Genomic DNA, 20,968 nt, shown 5'->3' with positions numbered 1-20,968 from the left:
GCCAATCCGATAGGAGCCGCTTATGATCCGGCAACAGCTGTTATTATTTATTTTACCCCTCAAAGGATTTTATTTTCTTCCGAGAAAAGCAGCTGCCCCTGGTCCGGGCTGGGGGACCAAACAGACCCTTCAACGTGGAACCTAAAGCGCCTGAAACCGAGGCTGTGTCTTTAAGACGCATTCGTTCCTCTGGGAATTGTAGTTTTGCTGAGCAGCGCAGCCCCCCCCCCCCCCTTCTCGCCTCTCCTCCCTTCTCGCCTCACCTCCCTTCTCGATCTGAACGGGCACGCCCTTTAGGAAAGCGCGGCCCTCACCAGATCTGGGTACCCCGGCAATAAAGGGCAATAAAGAGCTCGGAGTCAGTGTTTTGGGGGAGAACAAGCCGGGACGGGCGCAGGGGTGAAACTACATTTCCCAGGGTGCGCCGCGAAGGGACGAGCAGCCCCGCGTTAAAGAGCCCGCTGCGCCCAACGCCCGGCGGAGGCTGGTAAGTGTGTCCCGGCCGGCCCCCGCTCCGCACACCCCAGCGCCCCCGACTGTTTTTCGGCCCTTGCTCTCAGACCCGCAGGACCGAGCTGGTCCAGTGGCCTCCAGGTTCCCGCTTCGGGAAGAGTGTTCGTGAACTCCGCCGGCGCCCCCGGGGTCTCCTGGCTGTAGGGGCGTCGGGAGGTCCTGCCTCGGCGGGTGGTCTGGGCCCGGCCAGCGCGGGGGCACCCGGGGGCGCCTGGGCCCGGGGGGGGGTACGAGCCCCGGGGGCGCCTCACCCCAGGCGCTGCTGACTTTGCTTTGAGGCCACGTCTCTTGCCTCACTTTACCCCATCTGGGCTCATCAGTTACGCACGAATCTCGTTTATAGGACTTCTGTATAAGTTACTAAGTGATTTTACTCCGAGTCAACGTCTGTCTATTTTCCAGAAGGCAAATCAGATCCCTTCATGAGCCTGTTCTTTTTTGTTTGTTTTGTTTTGTTTTGTTTTTACCTTTAAAGCTCTAAAATGCAAAATCCCCGCCCTACCTCTCTTCAAAAAGCATTTATGAAGAGGTTTTATTATTTTATTCTGTCCCTGGCTCCCCTTCCCTATCCAGTTTTCTAGAGGGGAACATTGGCCGAGCATGTTAAACTTGGCCTCCGTAGATGAAGCGTTCTTGAAAGTGGACAGAATATTGGAATAGAGGTCTGTATTCTCTCTCTCTCTCTTTTTAAATTTCATTTATTCATGAGACACACACACACACACACACAGAGGCAGAGACACAGGCAGAGGGAGAAGCAGGCTCCACGCAGGGAGCCCGACATGGGACTCAATCCCGGGTCTCCAGGATCACGCCCTGGGCTGAAGGCAGGTGCTAAACTGCTGAGCCACCAGGGATCCCGAGGTCTGTATTCTTTTCAAAGTTTTCTGTGAACGTCAGGTGTGACAGAGGGCATAGACTGCAGGATAGGTGTCTTGTTCCAAGAGGACGGTGAAGAACGTGAACCTTGGTGTTGAACACATTTGCCCCACCTGTACCAGCTGTATATGACTTTGAGCAGACTAATCTCCTTCAGTTTGTCACCTTATCTGTGTCATTCATGAGTGTGATAAGATCCAATTCCTAGGGCTATTGAAGGAGTCGTGTGAGCTGATTCTGTGGTGTCTTTGGCATTGGTCCCTGTAAAAATGCTTCCTGAGCTTCAGCCACCAGTGTCCTTCCACTTTCTGTGTTGTCATAAAATACCCTTTGGTTGATCTAGCAAGGCATGCTCCTTGATCCTGGCTTGATTTCCCTAGACCTTCCCTGACTTTTTCATCTTCAGGGGCATTTTTGGCCTGAAGAATGTTCAGAGCCTTTACTCCAATCGACTTCAGGGTCAAGTTGAACTCTCCTGTTCCCTTTCCCTGCTGGAGAGAGCTACCACTCATTGAGCCCCCACTGTGATCCACATCTTTTACGTTTTATTTAATACCAGCAGCAGTCTAGGAGGTTGGTATCTTTGGCTTGCAGGGGTGAGGTAACCTGCTCAGAATCACACAGGGAGAGTCCGTTATGGGAACAGAGCCCCGAGGGCTGATCTCAGCCCACTGCTCTTCTGCCCTAAGTCTCTAGGAGGGTGCAAGTCCAGATTGGCCTGCCCTCTTCCCTCTGGCCAAGATCTGTCACCTGTCCATGTCTCCCAGTCACTATGCTGAGACTAAGATGAGGCTTAGATTTTCAGGGTCATTGGACCCTCCTCGCAGCATTTCTTCCTTACTCTCTTTCAGCATCTTTGCTTGGGACCAAATATCATTACCACCGTTACCTGTATAAAAATTGGAGTGACCCAGGTCCCAGTCTCCTGGCTGCAGCATCCATTAGCCTCTGTAAAGTGGAGACAATAATACTTATCCTGCAGGGGTGTTGTGAGGATGAAAAATCATAGTGTTTTAACTATGGACAGAGTGGTGAGCTCAGTCCCAGTGGCTTTTATCATTAACATTGTCTTCATTTCATTATCACCTTGTATTTGTTTAGGCTTTTATCATAATAGCTAACACACACTGAGCACTTTACATGTATTTACTCCTTTTACTGTTTCCTTGTGCCCACAAAGTAGATAGTGGTTAAGAGAATGGACTCTGGAGAAAAAAATGTCTGGTTCAAATTTGGCTGTGCTACCTGCTGGCTGTGAGACCTTGGGCAAGTTACTTAATCTCTCTGTGCCTTGGTTTCTTAACCTTTGAGGATAAAGGTAGTACTTTGCTGACATGAAGTTAGAGGTTCTTACAATGATTTTTTTTCCTTTGAAGGTGGCAAGAGACAATCTGATATTATACTCTGCACTTTGGTTCAGGTCCTTGGAGAGGCAGAGACCAAGATAGGACTAGACTTGCAAGAGATTTATTGGGGAAAGGGGTAAAAGGGGAGGGAGCTAGAGGAGACAGGGAGAGCTGTCAGGCTGCTGCCTCTGAAGGAGCACCAGAAGAAAGGAAGGGAGGAAGAGAGGGAGGGAGGGAAGGAGTGAAGGAAGGAGGTAGGGTGGGAAGATCTCTGACTGCCTTGCAGTTCTTTTTTTTTTTTTAATTTATTTATGATAGGCACACAGTGAGAGAGAGAGAGAGGCAGAGACATAGGCAGAGGGAGAAGCAGGCTCCATGCACCGGGAGCCCGACGTGGGATTCGATCCTGGGTCTCCAGGATTGCGCCCTGGGCCAAAGGCAGGCGCTAAACTGCTGCGCCACCCAGGGATCCCCTGCCTTGAAGTTCTGAGACATTTCTTTTGGGTTGGTGGGGACCCCAGGAGTCAAGGTTGCCTGTCAGAGGATCCCCATCTTGCAAGAATGGGTCTGTGTTCATGTTCCTAATGCATGGAGTCATTGATTGGTTGGGAACAGTTGGTGGGAAGTGTGGCCTCCATGTGAACAGGCTGGGGGCATTTGTCAGTTATACTCTGCCACGGGAGGCCTGAGAAGGTTAGGGGTGCTGGAGATCACACAGTGAGTTTGTGGCCAAGCTGGAATTCCTTGAAGCCTCTTTACTGGAAAGGCCAGATGGACCTCCTAGGGAATGCCATTTTCCTCAGGTGGCTGGCCAAGGTCTCCAGCTCAGAATTTTCCCTCTGGATTTCCCTCCTGGGCTTAGCAGGAAGCAGAGCAATTTTTGTTAGTGGTAGAGGCTCTCCCTGAAAGCTGGTGGGAGTGTGGGTGTTGCTAAATGGTTGTATCTGTCAGCTCTAACCATAGGCTTAATGGCAGCAGAGTGTGGTATAAAAGGACGTTGCTTCTGTTGGCTCCTAGTGGGAGCGTGGGTTGACTACTGGACACACATTCTGGGCACCCCATCCTCACTCCCCATGCTGAGCTTTGGAAGTCAGAGAGAAGAGGTGGGGTTGGGCTGCTTTGGGGGACAGCAGCTGGACCCCTGCCAGAGGTAGATGCCAGCGTACCTTTGAGGACTTGTCCGCAGAAGGTCTTAGGGGGGCTCTGGAGTCACGTTGATTTCTCATCTGGTAGGAGAGAAATGTTGAAGGGGATGGGAGAGGGGAAAGCCATAGCTTAGGCCCACTTTCCCCTCACTTGCTCAGAGTGCCCTGGAAGAAGATGTCTGTCCGGTGGGTTGTAGCCCCCTTCTGGCTTGGATCTTCTGGGAGGGGAGATCCCTTCTGAGGTCCCTGTAGTGGGCGCTGTTGACACCCCTCCACCAGCTGCTCCCTTCTCCAAGGAATTGCCCTTGGCCTCAGGAGCCTGGGAGGTTAGAACCTCCGTCCCTCTCCTCCCCCCTAGCTCACAGGCAATAACTGAAGGATGAGGGACACCCTGGATATACACCGGCAGATGTGAAGGCTTATGTTCGCACTAAACCTGCACACAGTTGTTCGAAGCAGCTCTATTCATGATTCCCCAAACCTGGAAATAGCCCAGATGTCCTTTGATAGCTGGATGGACACACAGGCCATGGATACCAGTCCACGCGGTGGGATGCTGCTTGGCCAATAAAGAGAAAGTACTACTAATGTGTGCGGTCACTTGGGTGAATCTCAAAGGCATTATGTTGAGTGAAAAAGCCAGTCTTAAAAAATTATCATCCAACTGGAGCTATGGAGAACAGACAGGGTGGTTGTCAGGGGTGAGGGATGAGGGGGGTGTGCCAAAGGGATAGCATGCAGGAGGTTTTTTGTTTTTGTTTTTTGTTTTTTGTTTTTTTTTTGGTGTGGAAAGTAGTGGTGTCCAGGAAACCTGGGTGGCTCAGTGGTTGAGTGTCTGCCTTTGGTTCAGGTCATGATCCCAAGGTTCTGGGATCAAGTCCCGCATCAGGCTCCCCACAGGGAGCCTGATTCTCTCTCTGCCTATGTCTCTGCCTTTCTCTCTCTGTCTCTCATGAATAAATACATAAAATCTTAAAAAAAAAAAGAAAGTAGTGGTGCCCACAAGAATCTAGAATCACAAGAATGTGAGGGTTTTTTTTTTTTTTTTAGAGGGGGAGGGAGAGAGGCAGAGGGAAAGAGAGAGAGAGAAAGATCATGACCTGAGCTGAAATCAAGAGTTGGATGCTTAACTGACTGAGCCACCCAGGTGCCCCTATACTTGTGTTAAATTCACAGAACTGTGTACCAGAAAGAATCAATTTTAGGGTAAGGTAATTGTTTTCAAAAGTTCACACACACCTATATCTCTGCTTCAGGGAGCCCCTCTACTTTGAACAGAATGGAGCAGCCGAAGGGGGTCGATTGGACGGTCATCATCCTGACATGCCAGTACAAGGATAGTGTCCATGTCTTCCAGAGAGGTAGGGGACCCTCCCTTCCCACTTTGCCTCTGATGTAGAATCCCCATCAGATACTGGTCTGTACCCTTACAGCCCATGAGCCAGGAAGACCTAGGTTCAAGCCCAGATTCTGCTTCTTTCTAGCCATGTGACCTCAATATACATCATGTCATTTCATTAAGACTCAGTTTTTTCATCTGTTAAATGGGACTGGTTGTACTTACCTCATAGAGTTGGGTGAAGATCTAATGAGCTTACTCCAAGAAAAGCTAACTAAGTGTTTACTTTGGCAGCACATATGCTGAAATTGGAGCCACACAGAGAAGTTAGCATGGCTTCTCTGCAAGGATGACATGCACATTTGTGAAGCATTCTATATTTTTTCACAAATACTGAATCATTATGTTGTGCAGTGGAAACTAATATAATGTTACATGCCAATTATACCTCAATTAAAAAGAAGCTCCTAAGTCAAAGAAGAGAAAGTAATGACTATCAGTAGATTTGCTCTAGATGCTTTGGAACAGGGTGGGGAGGTTGGGGGCCAGTCCCAGCTTGTGTTCTGACCATAGAGCTGGAAGTGCGACAGAAGCGGGAGCAGATCCCGGCCAGGACACTGTTACTGGCTGTGGAGGACCCTGAGACGCGTGTGGGCAGCGGAGGAGCCACCCTCAATGCCCTGCTGGTGGCTGCTGAACACCTGAGTGCCCGGGCAGGCTTCACCGTGAGTGCTCATGACGTGTTATCCTCTGCCACAGGTCCTGGTCCAAACAGGGATGGGGGCTCAAGACAGATTGTTTCCAGGGCCACCACCAGCTCTTTGGGCTCCATCACCTGGCCAGTTCAGCATTTGGTACCAATTTCTGTACCCATAGATTGGACAGACTCATCAGGTGGGGTAGAAGTCAGGGCTGGACTTTCTAGTGCTTTTAGAACATCAGAGCCAGTACGTCAGAATTAGGCTTTCTGGCTTCTCTTGAAAACTTCTGTCTTACTATCCTGGCCTCTCCTTCCCCCATGACAACTGTTTGCTGGAATGAGGGTATAACTGCCCCTTTGTGTGGGGCACAGGGGTCAGTGTTCCCAGTGGGCCAGGTCTCCCCAACACACAGCCCCTTCGCTCAGTCACCTTGTCCTCATGGCACCCTGGGTGGTCACAGGAATGGACACACTCTGGTGATGGATGTGGCACTGGCAGGGAAGGACAGCACTGTGTGGTTGCCATGGAGCTGACTTACCGTGAGTCACCCAGCTAGCCTCACATTCTTGCCTATAGCTTCCCCTGAAAAACAGGGACAGAGGAGTGTCCCAGGTGGAGGGCCAGTAGGCTCTTTTATTGAGGAGGGGGCAGAGCTGCCCCTTGCCTGCCTGTGGCCATTGGTTCTGACCTTGTCTTTTCTTCCTTTGGTACCTGAGTGGATTTGTGTTGGGGTCTCTCCCTGGACAAGAGGACAATGTCCTTGGGTGCCATCTGCCCAGGATTCTGTCAACAGGGCTCTTCCACTTTTGACAGGTGGTGACATCTGATGTCCTGCACTCTGCCCGGATCCTTATCCTGCACATGGTTAGTAGACGGCCACGTATGTCTTCAGGGGCCATGCAGAAGGCTGAAACCATTGATCCTTGGGGTTAGATAGGTCTTCTATCTTCATGTTTGTGCAAGATGCTCATTGTGCAACTCCGGAAGAATCAGAATCAGAATCGATCCAAGGGTCTAGAAATAGGGAGCAGGCTGTATATATGCAGCGTATCCCCCTGGCGGAGTGTAGACAGTGATTTAAAAGTCCAGCTAAGGGGATCCCTGGGTGGCTCAGTGGTTTCGCGCCTGCTTTTGGCCTGGGGCACAATCCTGGAGTCCTGGGATCGAGTCCCGCGTCGGGCTTCTGGCATGGAGCCTGCTTCTCCCTGTGTCTCTGCCTCTCTCTCTCTCTCTCTCTCTTTATGTCTATCATAAATAAATAAAAATAAATTAAAAAAAAAGTCCAGCTAACTCGGATCCCTGGGTGGCTCAGCGGTTTGGTGCCTGCCTTCGGCCCAGGGCGTAATCCTGGAGCCCCGGGATTGAGTCCCGCGTCAGGCTCCCTCCATGGAGCTGCTTCTCCCTCTGCCTGTGTCTCTGCCTCTCTCTCTCTCTCTCTGTCTATCATGAATAAATAAATAAAATCCTAAAAAAAAAAGTCCAACTAACTATGCATTGACCTGGAAAGAGACTTAACAGCTCTGTGACGTTGGACAAGTCACTTGGTCCTTTCTTTCTAAAATTTTTTTTTTAATTTTATTTACGATAGTCATACAGAGAGAGAGAGAGGCAGAGACACAGGCAGAGGGAGAAGCAGGCTCCATGCACCGGGAGCCCGACATGGGATTCGATCCCGGGTCTCCAGGATCGCGCCCTGGGCCAAAGGCAGGCGCCAAACCGCTGCGCCACCCAGGGATCCCCCCTTTCTTTCTAGGTATTAGTTTCATCATCTGTAAAATGAGGTTGGCAAAAGTTTCTACTTCATGGGGAAGTGCTGAGACGATCCACGGTAAATGCTTAAACGGGGCCTGGCCTGGCTCACTCTGAACATTCAGGGAATGTTTTCACTGTTTAGTGGGAAAAGCCAGCCACACAAGTTTATATACATTGATATCAGCTTTTTAATTGGAAACTTTTTGCTAAACTTTCTTCAGCCATTCTTTTTGTTTGTTTAGATTTTTATTTTATTTTTTTAAAGATTCCATTTATTTATTCATGAGAGACACAGAGAGAGGCAGAGACACAGGCAGAGGGAGAAGCAGGCTCCATGCAGGGAACCAGATGCAGGACTCAATTCCAGGACCCCAGGATCATGCCCTGGGCAAAAGGCAGATGCTCAACCACTGAGCCACCCAGGCGGCTGTCTGTCTATCTATCTATCTATCTATCTATCTATCTATCTATCTATTTCTTATTTATTTAAAGATTTTATTTATTTGTTCCTGAGAGACACACAAAGAGGCAGAGACATAGGCAGAGGGAGAAGCAGGCTCTCTATGGGGAGTCTGATGCGGGACTCAATCCCAGGACCCTGGAGTCACAATCTGAGCTACAGGCAGATGCTCAACCACTGAGACACCCAGGTGCCCCGGCTGTATGTTTTATAAAGAAACTTATATTGGAACAAGGCAAAACCTGTTATTTTACATATTCCCTAAGGCTGGTTTTGACCTACAATTACCAAGTTGAGTATAACAGAGACTATATATGGCCCCCTAGCCCAAAATACTGTCTGTCCCTTTAAGATCAGTGATTCAGAACAGGAAGTCCATAACTAGGACTACATATTATGGTGTCTCCTGATCTGACTGGGGCCCCCAAATGTGGGGTGACCTGATTGAGTGGAAGCTGGAGGTGCAGACGGTGAAAGAATTCACTTGAGGTAGAACAAACAAGATAGAAGTTTACTGAATATACCCCAAGGGAGCAGTGGGATATTGCGCACTGAGCCACCCAGGTGTCTCTAAGATTTATTTATTTATTTTAGAGAGAAGGAGAATGCACATACACACTACACACACACATGATCTAGGGAAAGGGCAGAGGGAGAGAATCTTAAGCAGATTCCCTGCTAAGCGTGGAGCCTGATGGGGGCTTGATTTCATGATCCTGAGATCATGACCTGAGCCAAAATCAAGAGTCAGTCACTGAACCACTTAACCAACTGAGCTACTCAGGTGCCCCTTGTTTAGATTTTAAGAAAAAGTAATCTCTATACCCAACAGGGGGCTGAAACTTACACCTCGAGATCAAGAGTCCCATGCTCTACCAACTGAGCCAACCAGATGCCCTTTTCTTTGGAATTTTGGTTAAGATGAGGATAGATCCATGACATGCAAGATATAATATGGAAAGAAGCCTTTGCAAACTTTGCCCAGATTCCTCCAGTGATGATATTTTTGAGAACTATAGTATAACCACAGCTAGGATATTGAAATTGATTTAATTCCCAATCTTTTCCCCTAGTTTTACTTGTGTGAGTGTATGTGTGTGTGTTAAGTTCTTTTGTCTCCATCTTCTCATAATCTCATTAAAAAATTAAAGGAAAACCTGCAAGGATATAGCTCAAAATGAAGGCAATGGCTTTTATCCCTGAGGAATTGTTTTCTTCTTGCAGATCTGCATTTTCTAATTTTTCACCGTAATCACATAGTCGAAAACATTATAAGAGAAAACACATTTTGTTTTATTTTAAGATTTTAAGTAATCTCTATACCCAAAGTGGGGCTTGAACTCCACACACACGCATAATCCCAAGATCGAGTCGAATGCTCCACTGACTGAGCCAGCCAGGCCCTCCAAGAAAACACATTTAAAAAGTCTAGCTTGATGGCTTCTTGCCTTTGCACAGCTGTTCCCAGGCTCTCTAACCCAAGGGTTCTTTCTCCTGTCCCTGCTCCCTCCCTAGGGACGAGATTTCCCTTTGGATGACTGTGGCAGGGCCTTCACCTGCCTCCCTGTGGAGAACCCCCAGGCTCCAGTGGAGGCTGTCGTCTGCAACCTGGACTGCTTGCTGGACATCATGAGTCATCGGGTAAGGCTGGTGGTGACCATGGGGCCTCATGGCAGAGAGAACCACACCTTTCCTACTGCATCACCAGCTATGTAGTCTGTGTTGGTGCAGACAGAAGGCACCAGGAAGAACGGCTTCGGAGGTACCTGGAGTTAGAGCTTCAGGAAGTTCATCTTGGCCATGCCGGTGGGAAGGTGTGGTCCTGAGAGTAGAGGGAAGGACCAGCCTTGGCACCACAGGGCAGGAGAGGCCCCATTACCTCAGCAGCCAGAGTCCTGGACAGGATGGCCACTGGAGTGCACACAACAAGTCAAGACGGGGTTGTGTGGGAGCAGAGGGAGGGCTGGGCCAGGCCACCAGCGGCATTCTCTCTCTCCTCCACAGCTGGGCCCGGGCTCCCCACCAGGTGTATGGGTTTGCAGCACCGACATGCTGCTCTCTGTTCCTCTGGACCCAGGTGAGCCTGAGAAGGCTTGGGACTGCCTACCCCAGCCACAGGCAGGCACCTGTCTTCCTTGGTCTCCGGGCCTGGCCTGCTGCCCTGCTCAGAAGGGAAGCTGTAGGCTGTGGAGCCTGAAGCCCAGACCCAGAGGCAGGGCTTCCCTTCCGCAACTGGGTTCTGTCTGCCTGGCTATTGAATGGAGACCCGTAGCCCTGCCCCTTCGGCCCTGCCCGGCTCTGTGGAAGAATTTTGGGAGGGGAGGTGTTGTCCTTCTCCCAAACGAATCTCCATTTGGCTTTGAAAACCATATTCCCTTTAGAGGTGTCTGGATGCCACTTGCCCTGAGCTCAACCCCCTTGCCTTGGGTTGGAGCCCTCAGGGAACCTCCTCACTGCCTCAATCACAGGGATCAGCTGGGACAACTTCCGGGGAGCCAGAGTGATTGCCCTTCCAGGGAGCATGGCCTATGCCCAGAACCATGGTGTTTACCTCACCGACTCCCAGGTAGTGTCCCTGGGGCAGCGCTGTGGGCAGCTGGACCATCAGGGTTGGCCTCCTAGTCTTATGCTTGTGGGAGCCTGTCCTCCTGGACTTCCAGGCATGGTCTGGATTTGGAGGAGTTCCCCTCCAAACAGCCCTTGGGCTCACTCAGTATTTTGCTAAACAAGAATTGTCCACTGGCCATGTGAAGACATTCAAAGCCTGCCCTCTACCGTCGGGGGGTGGGAGTCTCTGGCGCTCGTGTCCCTGGGAGCACGCTGATACCTATCAGATTTCTGTCCTACGTTTTCATTTGGAGCACACCTTATCATGCCCTCCTTGCTGATCCTCTTTTGCTCCTTTCCCTAACTCTGTTTTCTCCCTCCCACATAGGGCTTTGTTTTGGATATTTACTACCAGGGCACGGAGGCAGAGATACAACTGTGTGCCAGGCCGGATGGGCGAGTGCCACTGGTACAGCTGCCAGACCCACGCCGGGGGCTTTGGAGACCTTATGGGAAGAGGAAGGGAATATTTGCCTTCCTGCTCAGGGCAGAGCTCTGCTCCTTCCAGAAGATTCTGGGGTCAGGCTAGAACCAGAATCTGAGTAAGGTCTAGAACTGGCATTTGGGGGAGCAAGTAGAGCTAGAATCTGAGGAAGGTGTGGCCTTGGAATTCAGGGTCTTGTCTTGAACCAGAAAGGCTAGAACCGGAATGTGAGTAATTTTTGGAATGCAGGTGGGAGGAAGTCTAGAATCTGACTTGGGGGATCCTTCTAGACCGAAAGACAAGGATAAAACTATTGGGTCAGGGTTTGGGACTGGACTTGGGGAAGATAGGGAACTATTTCTTGTTCTCTATCTCTAGTTCAGGAAGGCCTGAAAATTGAGGGGGGTCCCAGAACATGCCTGTTGAGTGATCCCTGAGTGGGAGCCACTCCCAGTACACCTGGAGCCTGGGTGCTGGAGTAGCCCAGAGACAGAGCGCTCTGCCTGGTATGGCAGCCAACCTTGCCTAGCTCGTCTGCATGTGCCCTTCCCAGCTCAGGCCCAAGCCTGGCCCCAGTGTCCTCCCTGCTGACCCTGACCTCTCCAGGTCTCCGGGGTTGCCTTCTTCTCTGTGGAGACTGCTGAGCACCTCCTGGCCACCCATGTGAGCCCACCCTTGGATGCCTGCACCTACATGGGCTTGGACTCTGGAGCCCGGCCTGTCCAGGTGACTGGGGGTGTGGACAGGGGTCCCCTGGCCTTGGACAGAGGCCCTGATGCTGACAGCCTGGTCGTGTGGCCTTCGGCCAGTCCCTTTCCCTCTCTGGATCAGCGTTTCTGGGACTGCCCCAGCTTCACCTAGGAACCTTTCCAATAGCTGTGCTTCCTACCCTTGCCCCAGCTGTCTCTCTTTTTCGACATCCTGCTCTGCATGGCTCGGAATGTGAACAGGGAGGACTTCCTGTCAGGACATCCCCCGGAGATGGGGCAAGGTGACTCTGACATCGCAGGTTATCTGCAGGCTGCCCGGGCTGAGCTGTGGAGGGAGCTTCGTGATCAGCCCCTCACCATGGGTGGGTACTGCCCCTTGGCTCTCTGGGGTGGGGCAACAAGAGTGAGGACCCTAGGAACAGGCAGGCCTAGTGCACGCCGGACAATTCCCCTCTCCCAGACCAGAACCGATAACTCTCTTCTCTTCTTCCTTTGCCTCATTCCTGGGCTCCAGTTCCAGTCTTTCTACTTTCATGCCATGTGACTTGGACAGTGGCTGAGCCTCTGGATCTCAACTTCCCCACTGGCACAATAGGCTCATTGGCATTCCTAAAAAAAAAAGAATGTGTTCTGGTGGGAGGTGGCCTGGCGGCAGAGCTGCAGCAAGCATGGGGTTGGGGTCAGTTCTTGTATCTTTACAGCTTACGTCCCTGATGGCAGCTACAGCTACATGACCAGCTCAGCCAGTGAGTTCCTGTATAGCCTCACGTTCCCAGGGGCTCCCAGTGCGCAGGTAGTGCACTCCCAGGTGGAGGTAAGACCTGCCTGGAGGGAGGTGCACCTGCCGGGTGCCTGCAGACAGGTGGGGCAGGGGCTTCAGGAAAGGGAAAGAAAAGCCCATGCTTGGAACAGACCACCTAGGAGTGTAGGCATCGTTATTCTTGTTCACATGAGGGAGGCTCAGGAGCCTCAGCGAGAGGTGAGGTGGCTTGCCTGAAGTCACAGCCGATAGGTGGCCAAGTCAGAACTCTACCTCCAGGTCTGCCTGACTGAGAAACTAGAGAAGACGCCCTCCATGCTTTCTGCAGGGTCTGCCTGGGGGGACAGCACATGTGGGGTGATGGGCTGAGGAGGGGGGCGGGGTGAGTTCTTAGGTGGCCCTCGGGGTGGCAGGGATGGGGGTGGTTGGATGGGTTGGAGAGGATTTCTGGGAGAGCCGTCAGCTGCTGGGACCTCCGTTACTGAGCGCAGACTCGCTCTGGAGGAGAACACGGGCAGAGCTTGCCGGTGGGGGAGCAGCATGAACAAGGTGGGATGGGAGTTGGCGTGAGGTCAGGCCAGGGCAGAGGGATCTGGCTGGTCATCAGGCTCGGGGAGCTGCAGAAATTCAGGCTGGGGCCTTCCTTGGATGCGGAGGGGTTGGGCAGCCCTGGGCCCTGGCCCCTCATGACCTCCTCCCTGGCTTCACAGGAGCCACAGCTCCTGGGGGCCGAGAGCTCTGTGGTCAGCTGCCTGCTGGAGGGCCCTGTCCAGCTGGGTCCTGGGAGTGTCCTGCAGCACTGCCACCTTCAGGTGAGGCCCGAGAGCAGGGCCAGAGGGAGGGCAGGCTACAGGGGCCGGGGCCTGTGTGCGTTGGTGGGGGTATTAAGAGCCATGCTAGGATGCCTGCATTTTCTTCTCCCAGGGCCCTGTTCACATTGGCACCGGCTGCTTGGTGAGTGGCCTCGATGCGGCCCAGTGTGAGGCACTGCATGGCTTGGAGCTGCACGACCTCGTCCTGCAGGGACATCATGTGCGGCTGCATGGTGCTCCGAGCCGAGTCTTCACGGTCTTTGGCCGTCTGGACAGCTGGGAGGTAGGTGTCCACCTGACTTCCCTCCTTGTTTGCTCTGTGTGGCGGGCTGGGTGGGGATTTTTATGCCCATGTTGTAGGCCAGACACAGGTTCAGAGAGGGTGGTGACCACCTTGGACTGCAGAGCCGGGTATGGGGGATTGGGCCTAGAGGCAGGATACGGCTCCAGGTTCCTGAACTGGGCAGGCGCAGTGAGCCTCCAGGGCTTGATGCGGTGTTTCAGAACTTGCTCGTGTATGTGCCCCTCTCCCTTCCTGTCCCCTCTGGCCTTCATGTCCATAACCCCCTTCTGTGGCCCTGGGAACCCTGACTGCCTCCTCCTCTTCCCCCAGAGACGGGGGACAGGAACGTATCTCAACATGTCCTGGAGTGAATTCTTCCAGAAGACAGGTGTTCGGTAAGGCGGATGGTCCCGCCGGGCCTCCGTGGGCTGAGGCAGCCAGGGTGGCTGCTTTCCTGAGGCTCATCCCTGCCCTTGTTCCTGCCCCAGAGCGGCACCTGGCCCTCCAACCATCCCTGGGCCTGGGGTTGATTTGGGCAGCCTCATTTGCCCCAGCACCTTCCTGGGCAACTCCAAATTCCCACCCAGGATTGGGGATTTTGTTCACTGGTCTGGGAAAGGAGGCAAGGCAGCTGGGCCTCCATCTCTGAATTGTCCACTTGGGCTGCCTTAGAGGAATCTGTCCTGTCCCCGTGAATGAGTCAACTCCCAGCTGATAGGCGGTCAGAGCTTGGTGACCAGAGCTTGCCCTTGCTTCTGCCCTAATGTGCCTTTTCCCCACATCAGAGCCTGGGATCTGTGGGATCCAGACACGCCCCCTGCAGAGCGTTGCCTTCTTGGTGCCCGCCTCTTTCCCGTGCTCCACCCCTCAAGGACCCTGGGACCCCAGGACATGCTGTGGATGCTGGATCCCCAGGAGGATGGGGGCAAGGCCCTGCGGGCCTGGCGAGCCTGTTGGCGTCTGTCATGGGAGCAGCTGCAGCCATGCCTGGACCGGGCTGCCACACTGGCCTTCCGCCGGGACCTGTTCTTCCGCCAGGCCCTGCTTAAGGCGAGGCATGTGCTGGAGGCCCGGCAGGATCTCAGCCTGCGCCCGCTGATCCGGGCTGCTGTCCGAGAGGGCTGTCCCAGGCCCCTGCTGGCCACGCTGGACCAGGGTGAGTGTGCTGGAAAGCCAGTCCCAGTGTCACCTGCCCTACTTGCCCTCTGGGTCATTAATCTGAGGGTACTAGGGAGCCATGAGACTTTAAAGCAGGGGAGGGATACAGTGGAGCGTACTCGTAACTTTCTGGGAAGTTTCATCCCTGTCAGTAGGGGGTTTGATGAGAGGCTGAAGCCTGGGGCTGAGCCTTGGGGTCCTATGAGCATCAGCAAACCCTGCGTGTTTTCCAGTGGGCTGGAATGTGGCTGGCTGGATCTGGGGGTCCAGGCACACTGGCGGGGGGCTCAGCCTTAGCCTCATGGCTAAGCCACTTAAGTTGGTGGGTGGTGGGGCTGAGACTAAACCCAGGTGGTTTGACCCTGGAGCCTGAGCTCGTAACAACTATGGACATTTGGGTGAGGGGTGAAGAGGCACATCTGGGATGGGGCTGATGAGAAGACAGTTTCCACACAGAGAAGTGAGGAACATTCATAGGCAAAGGATACATCTTGGGCAAAGGTGAAGAGGTGTGAGGGACCTGGAGTGTTTAGGGATTGCCAAGTAGTCTTCTGGGGGCAGAGGACTCTGGGGGCAAGCTCCTTCCCCCACCAGGTGACACCTGGTGTCTCAGTTGCAGCTGCTGCAGGAGACCCTGGTGTGGCAGCCCGGGCTCTGGCCTGTGTGGCGGATGTACTGGGCTGCATGGCAGAGGGCCAAGGGGGCTTACGGAGTGGGCCAGCTGCCAACCCTGAGTGGATGCGGCCCTTCTCATACCTGGAGTGTGGGGACCTGGCTGGGGGTGTGCAGGCGCTTGCCCAGGAGCGGGACAAGTGGCTGAGCAGGTGGGTGCTAATGATCTTGAAACCTTTGGAGAAGTCCCTGGCCATCTCTGGAGGTAGAAACCCACAGAGGTAGGGTGTCCTACCCAGGGTTACCCAGGGCAGTCAGGTCCCCAGACCCAGGCAGTCCACCCCCAGCTTGGGGCTCCAGTCACCGTCTCTCCCTTCCCTCTTGGCAGGCCAGCCCTGCTTGTGCGTGCTGCCCGCCACTACGAGGGAGCTGGGCAGATTCTGATCCGCCAGGCTGTGATGTCAGCCCAGAACTTTGTCTCCACGGAGCCAGTAGAGCTGCCAGCACCTGGGCAATGGGTGGTGGCTGAGTGCCCGGCTCGTGTGGATTTCTCTGGTGAGCCCCTTGTGGGGGCTGGGGGTGAGGACAGCCACCCCAGAGCTGGGCTGGCAGCTCTTGTGACCAACTTGGTCTTGTCGAATTGCCAAAGGTGGCTGGAGTGACACACCACCCCTCGCCTATGAGCTTGGTGGGGCAGTACTGGGTTTGGCTGTACGAGTGGATGGCCGCAGGCCCATCGGGGCCAGGGCACGCCGCATCCCAGAGCCTGAGCTGTGGCTGGCAGTGGGGCCTCGGCAGGACAAGATGGCCATGAAGATCGTGTGCTGGAGCCTAGATGACCTGCAGGATTACTGCCAGCCTCATGCCCCAGGTCAGGGCACTTGTGACATCTACAGGTGGGGATGGCACTCATAGCCAGCTGAGGGATGGGGCCAGAACCCTGAAGGCCCTGCAGGCCACAGAGGCTTGGCCTGAGGGTGAGCCAGTCTGGTGGAGGAGCCCTGAAGTCATCCTGCCTAGGTGCATACTGGCCCAGGAGGTAGGGCTGGGCACATTTGCCTCTGCTGGGAGACCAGAGGCCCTTTTATGGCCTAGAGATGGGGCCTACAATACTGCTGGGCTTTTGTCCCCAAGTGAGCCCCATGTTGGGCGGGCAATAGTGGAGGTAGCTTAGGGTATCTGCTTCTGCCCTTGGAGACCAAATTCCTTGCTGGTCCTTCTGCAGGGGCTCTGCTGAAGGCAGCCTTCATCTGTGCGGGGATTGTGCATGTCGGCTCCAAGCTTTCGCTGAGAGAGCAGCTGCTGCATACCTTCGGGGGTGGCTTCGAGCTGCACACCTGGTCTGAGCTGCCCCATGGCTCTGGTCTTGGTGAGCAGGCCCTGTCTCCCCGCTGTCCAAAGCGCATCCCCTCCCTGGCCTCTGCCCAGCAGAGGGAGTGGGTAGGGCAGGACTGGGCTAGGCAGAGCTGGTTCATGGCTGGCACCTTCCTCTGCACCCTGCAGGCACAAGCAGCATCCTGGCAGGCACAGCCCTGGCTGCCTTGCAGAGGGCCGCGGGCCGGCTCGTGGGCACAGAGGCCCTGATCCATGCAGTGCTCCACCTGGAACAGGTGCTCACCACAGGTACAAGATTGCCCTGGGGCAGGAGGGAGGTCATGGGTATTTTCCTAGGGCCCTCCAGGGGCTCCCTGGACTTGCAGACAGCCACATAAGTGTACTACTCCTTAAATTGGTTAGAACGTCTTCCTTACCAATCTGATCCCTTCTGGTGGTTTTCAACTTGAAATGTTTCTACCTACAAGGGCTTGATGCTTTAGGAGCACCTATTAAGTGCTAGACTCTGTGCTGCACCTTTCATGTGTCTTATTAGGTACTCATTATGCCAGGTGCTGTTCCTCATTCTTTCCTCACCTAGGACTGTCCCTCAGTATGGGGCTGGGCAAAGGTGGGTTTGGGATAGGGGACAGAACTTTTAGCTTGCCTTCTGGCAACTTGCCCATCCCATGGGCTGTGGTCATTTATGCCCTCCACTACCATATGGAGCAGGGCACAGAGAGCCAGTACATGGCTGGGATCATAATGGAACGTTACTAACACCTTCCTCCTCCACGCCACCATGGCCCCTTGGAATCCATGCACGAGGGAGAGCAGCTAGAGGTTTGTCTGACTCCAGATCATATGGCACTCTGGTCACTTCAGGATGCAGGGCCTCACCTGCATGATGCCAAGAGGGAAGCTGCTGCAAAAGACCAATAGACACCTGACTTTGGTATCTCCTCCAGGCACTCTGTAGCCCAGCCTCCTCCTTTCGTTGCCATGATTCACACCCCAGAACGCGTAGTCATTAGCAAAAGGGGCAGCCTTTTCACTTTCCTTCTGAGGCATACTATTCAAAGCCTTCAATTTGTTCAATTGACAACAATTTATTAAGTATCCACTCAGTGTTGGACCCTGAGGATAAAATGAGCAACAACAGGGTCCTTGCCCTCAGAAGTCTATAGTCTATTGGAGACAGATCTTAATCAATAACCACTCAAATGAATGTATAATTACAAGCTGTGCTAAGTGCTCTGAAGGAGAAGGGTGCTGGTAAGGAGTTCTTGACATTTGGGGCCCGACACCAACCACCAGGTTTTGGCTGTAAAGTTCCAGATGCCTCATGCCATTGGCATTTTGTACTTGCAGGCCCTTCCCCAGGTATGAAAGGCCTATCCCAGAATTATCTCAGGTAGTGTCACTTTTATATAGCTGCAAGAGGAAAAGAGATCCAAACCTTTCATTGCTAAAGCAAGATGTGAACAAGCTCTTTCAAGTTTAACAAGAGGTGCTGAAAGGCTGATTTCTAACATCAGTACCCTTTATTAGAAAAGACAGGGTGCAGAGGCCTGTTAGGCTGCAGGGAAAGTCCTATGTCATCTCTCCTTGAGGGGAGAAGTTTACTGTTAGGTCTCATCCTTTGATGTGGTTTACCCCAATTCCATTTACACACTGGGTCTGCAACAAACTCAGGTCTTATGAATTCCACTTGGCTTGAGAGTGAAACCCTTTCCCTGTGCTGGGCTAGTCCCGTTCCCTGGTCTGGGGGCAGAAGCTGCATAGCTCACCTGGCCCAGCCTGAGTGGGGTTAGCTGTCTTCCTATGCTGGTCCCTGCCAGGGGTGCAAGGCTGGGAGCCAGAAGATGAGCCAGATAGACTCCAAAAGTGATGGGACCTTGGGCTTGCAGGAGGTGGCTGGCAGGACCAAGTGGGTGGTCTAATGCCTGGCATCAAGGTGGGGCGCTCTCGGGCTCAGCTGCCACTGAAGGTGGAGGTGGAAGAGATCACTGTGCCTGAGGGGTTTGTCCAGAAGCTCAATGACCACCTGCTCCTGGTGTACACTGGCAAGACCCGGCTGGCACGGAATCTTCTGCAGGTGAGCCCTGGCCCTAGGGGGAAGGAGGCAGGCAGCTGGCTCAGGTGGGCCCAGATCCCTACTGCATCCCTCCTGCCCCATCTGCAGGATGTGCTGAGGAGCTGGTATGCCCGGCTGCCTGCCGTCGTGCAGAATGCCCACAGCCTGGTACGGCACACGGAGGAATGTGCTGAAGCCTTCCGCCAAGGTGAGGTGCTTTTTGCCTGGGTCTCAGGGCACTAGGAGTACCTTGTGGTGTGTGGGCCTGAGGCCAGGAACTTTTGCAGGTTTTGCATAGGCTTCATGTATGAGGCCCCTGGGGGCAGAAGCCTACTGTCTTGTCCTCTGCAGGGTCTTACACTTATGTAGGGGCCATATCTTAGGATAACACATGCGCAGGAGGAAGGCCTCCAGCCCCACCTACCAGGCAGCAGCCTGGGGAGGAGGCTCATCCCCATTGTTGAGCTCCAGTCAGCTGATCAGGGTTCCATGTGTGTGGCTACAGTTGACTCAATACTGTACAGGGCACCATGCCGGCTGCTCTATGCACTTTAGTCCTCGAACAACCCTGTTTTCAGCCAGTACTGGGTCTAGGTTTTTAATCATGAAACTGGTGACATAGTGCTTATTGGCACCTCATTCAGTCTACAAACGGGTGTTGAATGAATATCCTGGCTCATGCATGCCGCTCCCCTCTCTGCCCCCTTCTCAGGGAGCCTGCCTCTGCTGGGCCAGTGCCTGACCACATACTGGGAGCAGAAGAAGCTCATGGCTCCAGGTTGTGAGCCCCTGGCTGTACGGCATATGATGGATGTCCTGGCTCCCCATGTGCATGGCCAGAGCCTGGCAGGGGCAGGTGGCGGGGGTTTTCTCTATCTGTTGACCAAGGAGCCACGGCAAAAGGAGACTCTGGAGGCTGTCCTGGCCAAGACTGAGGTACCTGATGGTGTTGGGGGTGTGGTAGAGGACAGGAGCCCTCACTGTAGCCCACCACTAACCAGGGACTACAGGGCAAGTCCCCCTCACCACACTGCAGCATGTGGTTTGTGGCCTGATTCTTGCCTGGAGCCTCCTGTCCTCTAAACACCTTGTCTTTTGGTCCCAGGGCCTTGGGAACTACAGTGTACACCTGGTGGAAGTGGACACTCAGGGCCTGAGCCTGCAGCTGCTGGGGGATGAGACCTCAACCTGATGTTCCTTCCCAGAAAGCTTATTCCTCTGTAAGAGGAGAAAACCTGGAGCTACAGTTGCCCCACCTTTTCTTCCCCCAAGGGAGTGTCAGCCTTCTACTCTTTACCTACCCTTTTGTCAATCTGCTCCCAAAGGAAGCCAGCCAACGTGAGTTTGGTCACAACCTTTTCTGGAGCTTGGTGAAACAGATGGTGCCTGGGAATAGGACTGTGATCTCCTGGTTGACCATGGCCTAGGCGAGGCCTTTGCTCCATCTGGACATAGGAAAGTCCTAAGCTCAGTGTCCCATGTAGGCTTTACAAATCCATGGCCCACCTTGGGCTTTGGCCTCCTCATTCTCCATAAGGGCCCGAAGAAGGAGTGCCAACCCTGAAGAAGCTCATTGAGGCATTTCCTGTGGCTTTCCTTAGAGGTCAGGCTTCTGTTTGAGAAGAGTTATCCTGTTCAACATTCAGTCCTAGGATGACTTGATGGGGGAGTGGGAACAGGGGTAGGGGCTCATACTCCTTGTTTGTGGCCATGAGCCAATGCGGTCTTACAGCGAGTCACTGCTAATAGAGGCCTTAAGCATTAAAACTACAGACTATGCCACATGACCCAGTGCCTATGGGTAGTTGGTTCTCAGGATTGCAACCTTCTTGGAATAAATTTGCTCTGCCCCTCCAGGTTGTTTTCATAAAGCTTTTTTTTTGTTCCTACCAGGAGTCATTCCCACTTGCCTTGGCACTGTGGGAAACTCCCCCTGATGATCCAGCTTCTCGTGCTAAGGGCCCAAGAGGGGGATGAGGATCCAGGATTAGATGAGGTTGAGGTACCTTTCATGTGGGTCCTGATGGTGGCTGTACACTGCTCTGGGTGCGGGAGGAGGCTGAGACTTTAGGCTTT

General features: G+C 53.4%; 1 protein-coding gene and 1 non-coding gene across 7 annotated transcripts; both read left to right on the top strand.

Annotated features, from left to right (window-relative positions):
- Positions 1-343: 343 nt before the first annotated feature.
- On the top strand, positions 344-20,748 carry FCSK (fucose kinase). 6 transcript variants are annotated; one of them, XM_055305169.1, is made up of 24 exons: positions 346-487; positions 5,140-5,244; positions 5,796-5,947; positions 6,737-6,787; positions 9,651-9,776; positions 10,140-10,212; positions 10,604-10,701; positions 11,071-11,151; positions 11,773-11,892; positions 12,067-12,238; positions 12,578-12,690; positions 13,347-13,448; positions 13,561-13,731; positions 14,062-14,126; positions 14,517-14,887; positions 15,509-15,713; positions 15,890-16,056; positions 16,151-16,372; positions 16,727-16,870; positions 17,005-17,124; positions 18,726-18,913; positions 19,001-19,100; positions 19,605-19,828; positions 19,998-20,748. In XM_055305169.1, exons 2-24 carry the CDS (start codon positions 5,163-5,165, stop codon positions 20,082-20,084), a joined length of 3,234 nt encoding a protein of 1,077 aa, XP_055161144.1. In that variant the 5' UTR covers positions 346-487; positions 5,140-5,162; the 3' UTR covers positions 20,085-20,748. The 6 variants fall into 6 exon arrangements, with proteins under 6 accessions (XP_055161147.1, XP_055161144.1, XP_055161143.1 ...); XM_055305168.1 differs by having other exon boundaries at positions 347-487; positions 15,503-15,713; XM_055305172.1 differs by lacking the exon at positions 19,605-19,828 and having other exon boundaries at positions 344-487; positions 15,503-15,713.
- On the top strand, positions 5,501-5,606 carry LOC129498036 (U6 spliceosomal RNA). The gene has a single exon (XR_008662068.1). It is a non-coding gene; the product is annotated as a U6 spliceosomal RNA (small nuclear RNA).
- Positions 20,749-20,968: the final 220 nt, after the last annotated feature.

This window comes from Nyctereutes procyonoides, unplaced genomic scaffold, assembly GCF_905146905.1.
Source record: "Nyctereutes procyonoides isolate TBG_1078 unplaced genomic scaffold, NYPRO_anot_genome, whole genome shotgun sequence".
Taxonomy (NCBI): domain Eukaryota; kingdom Metazoa; phylum Chordata; class Mammalia; order Carnivora; family Canidae; genus Nyctereutes; species Nyctereutes procyonoides.
The sequence above is the reverse complement of the archived record's forward strand: the minus strand, read 5'-3'. Positions and strand labels throughout refer to the sequence as shown.

Bases quoted from the DNA above. Each gene is read 5' to 3' on its own strand.
- FCSK (XM_055305168.1), top strand. From the start codon at position 5,163: ATGGAGCAGCCGAAGGGGGTCGATTGGACGGTCATCATCCTGACATGC. The intron at 5,948-6,736 runs GTGAGTGCTCAT...CACTTTTGACAG, and splicing joins GTGCCCGGGCAGGCTTCACC to GTGGTGACATCTGATGTCCT. The intron at 12,691-13,346 runs GTAAGACCTGCC...CTGGCTTCACAG, and splicing joins TAGTGCACTCCCAGGTGGAG to GAGCCACAGCTCCTGGGGGC.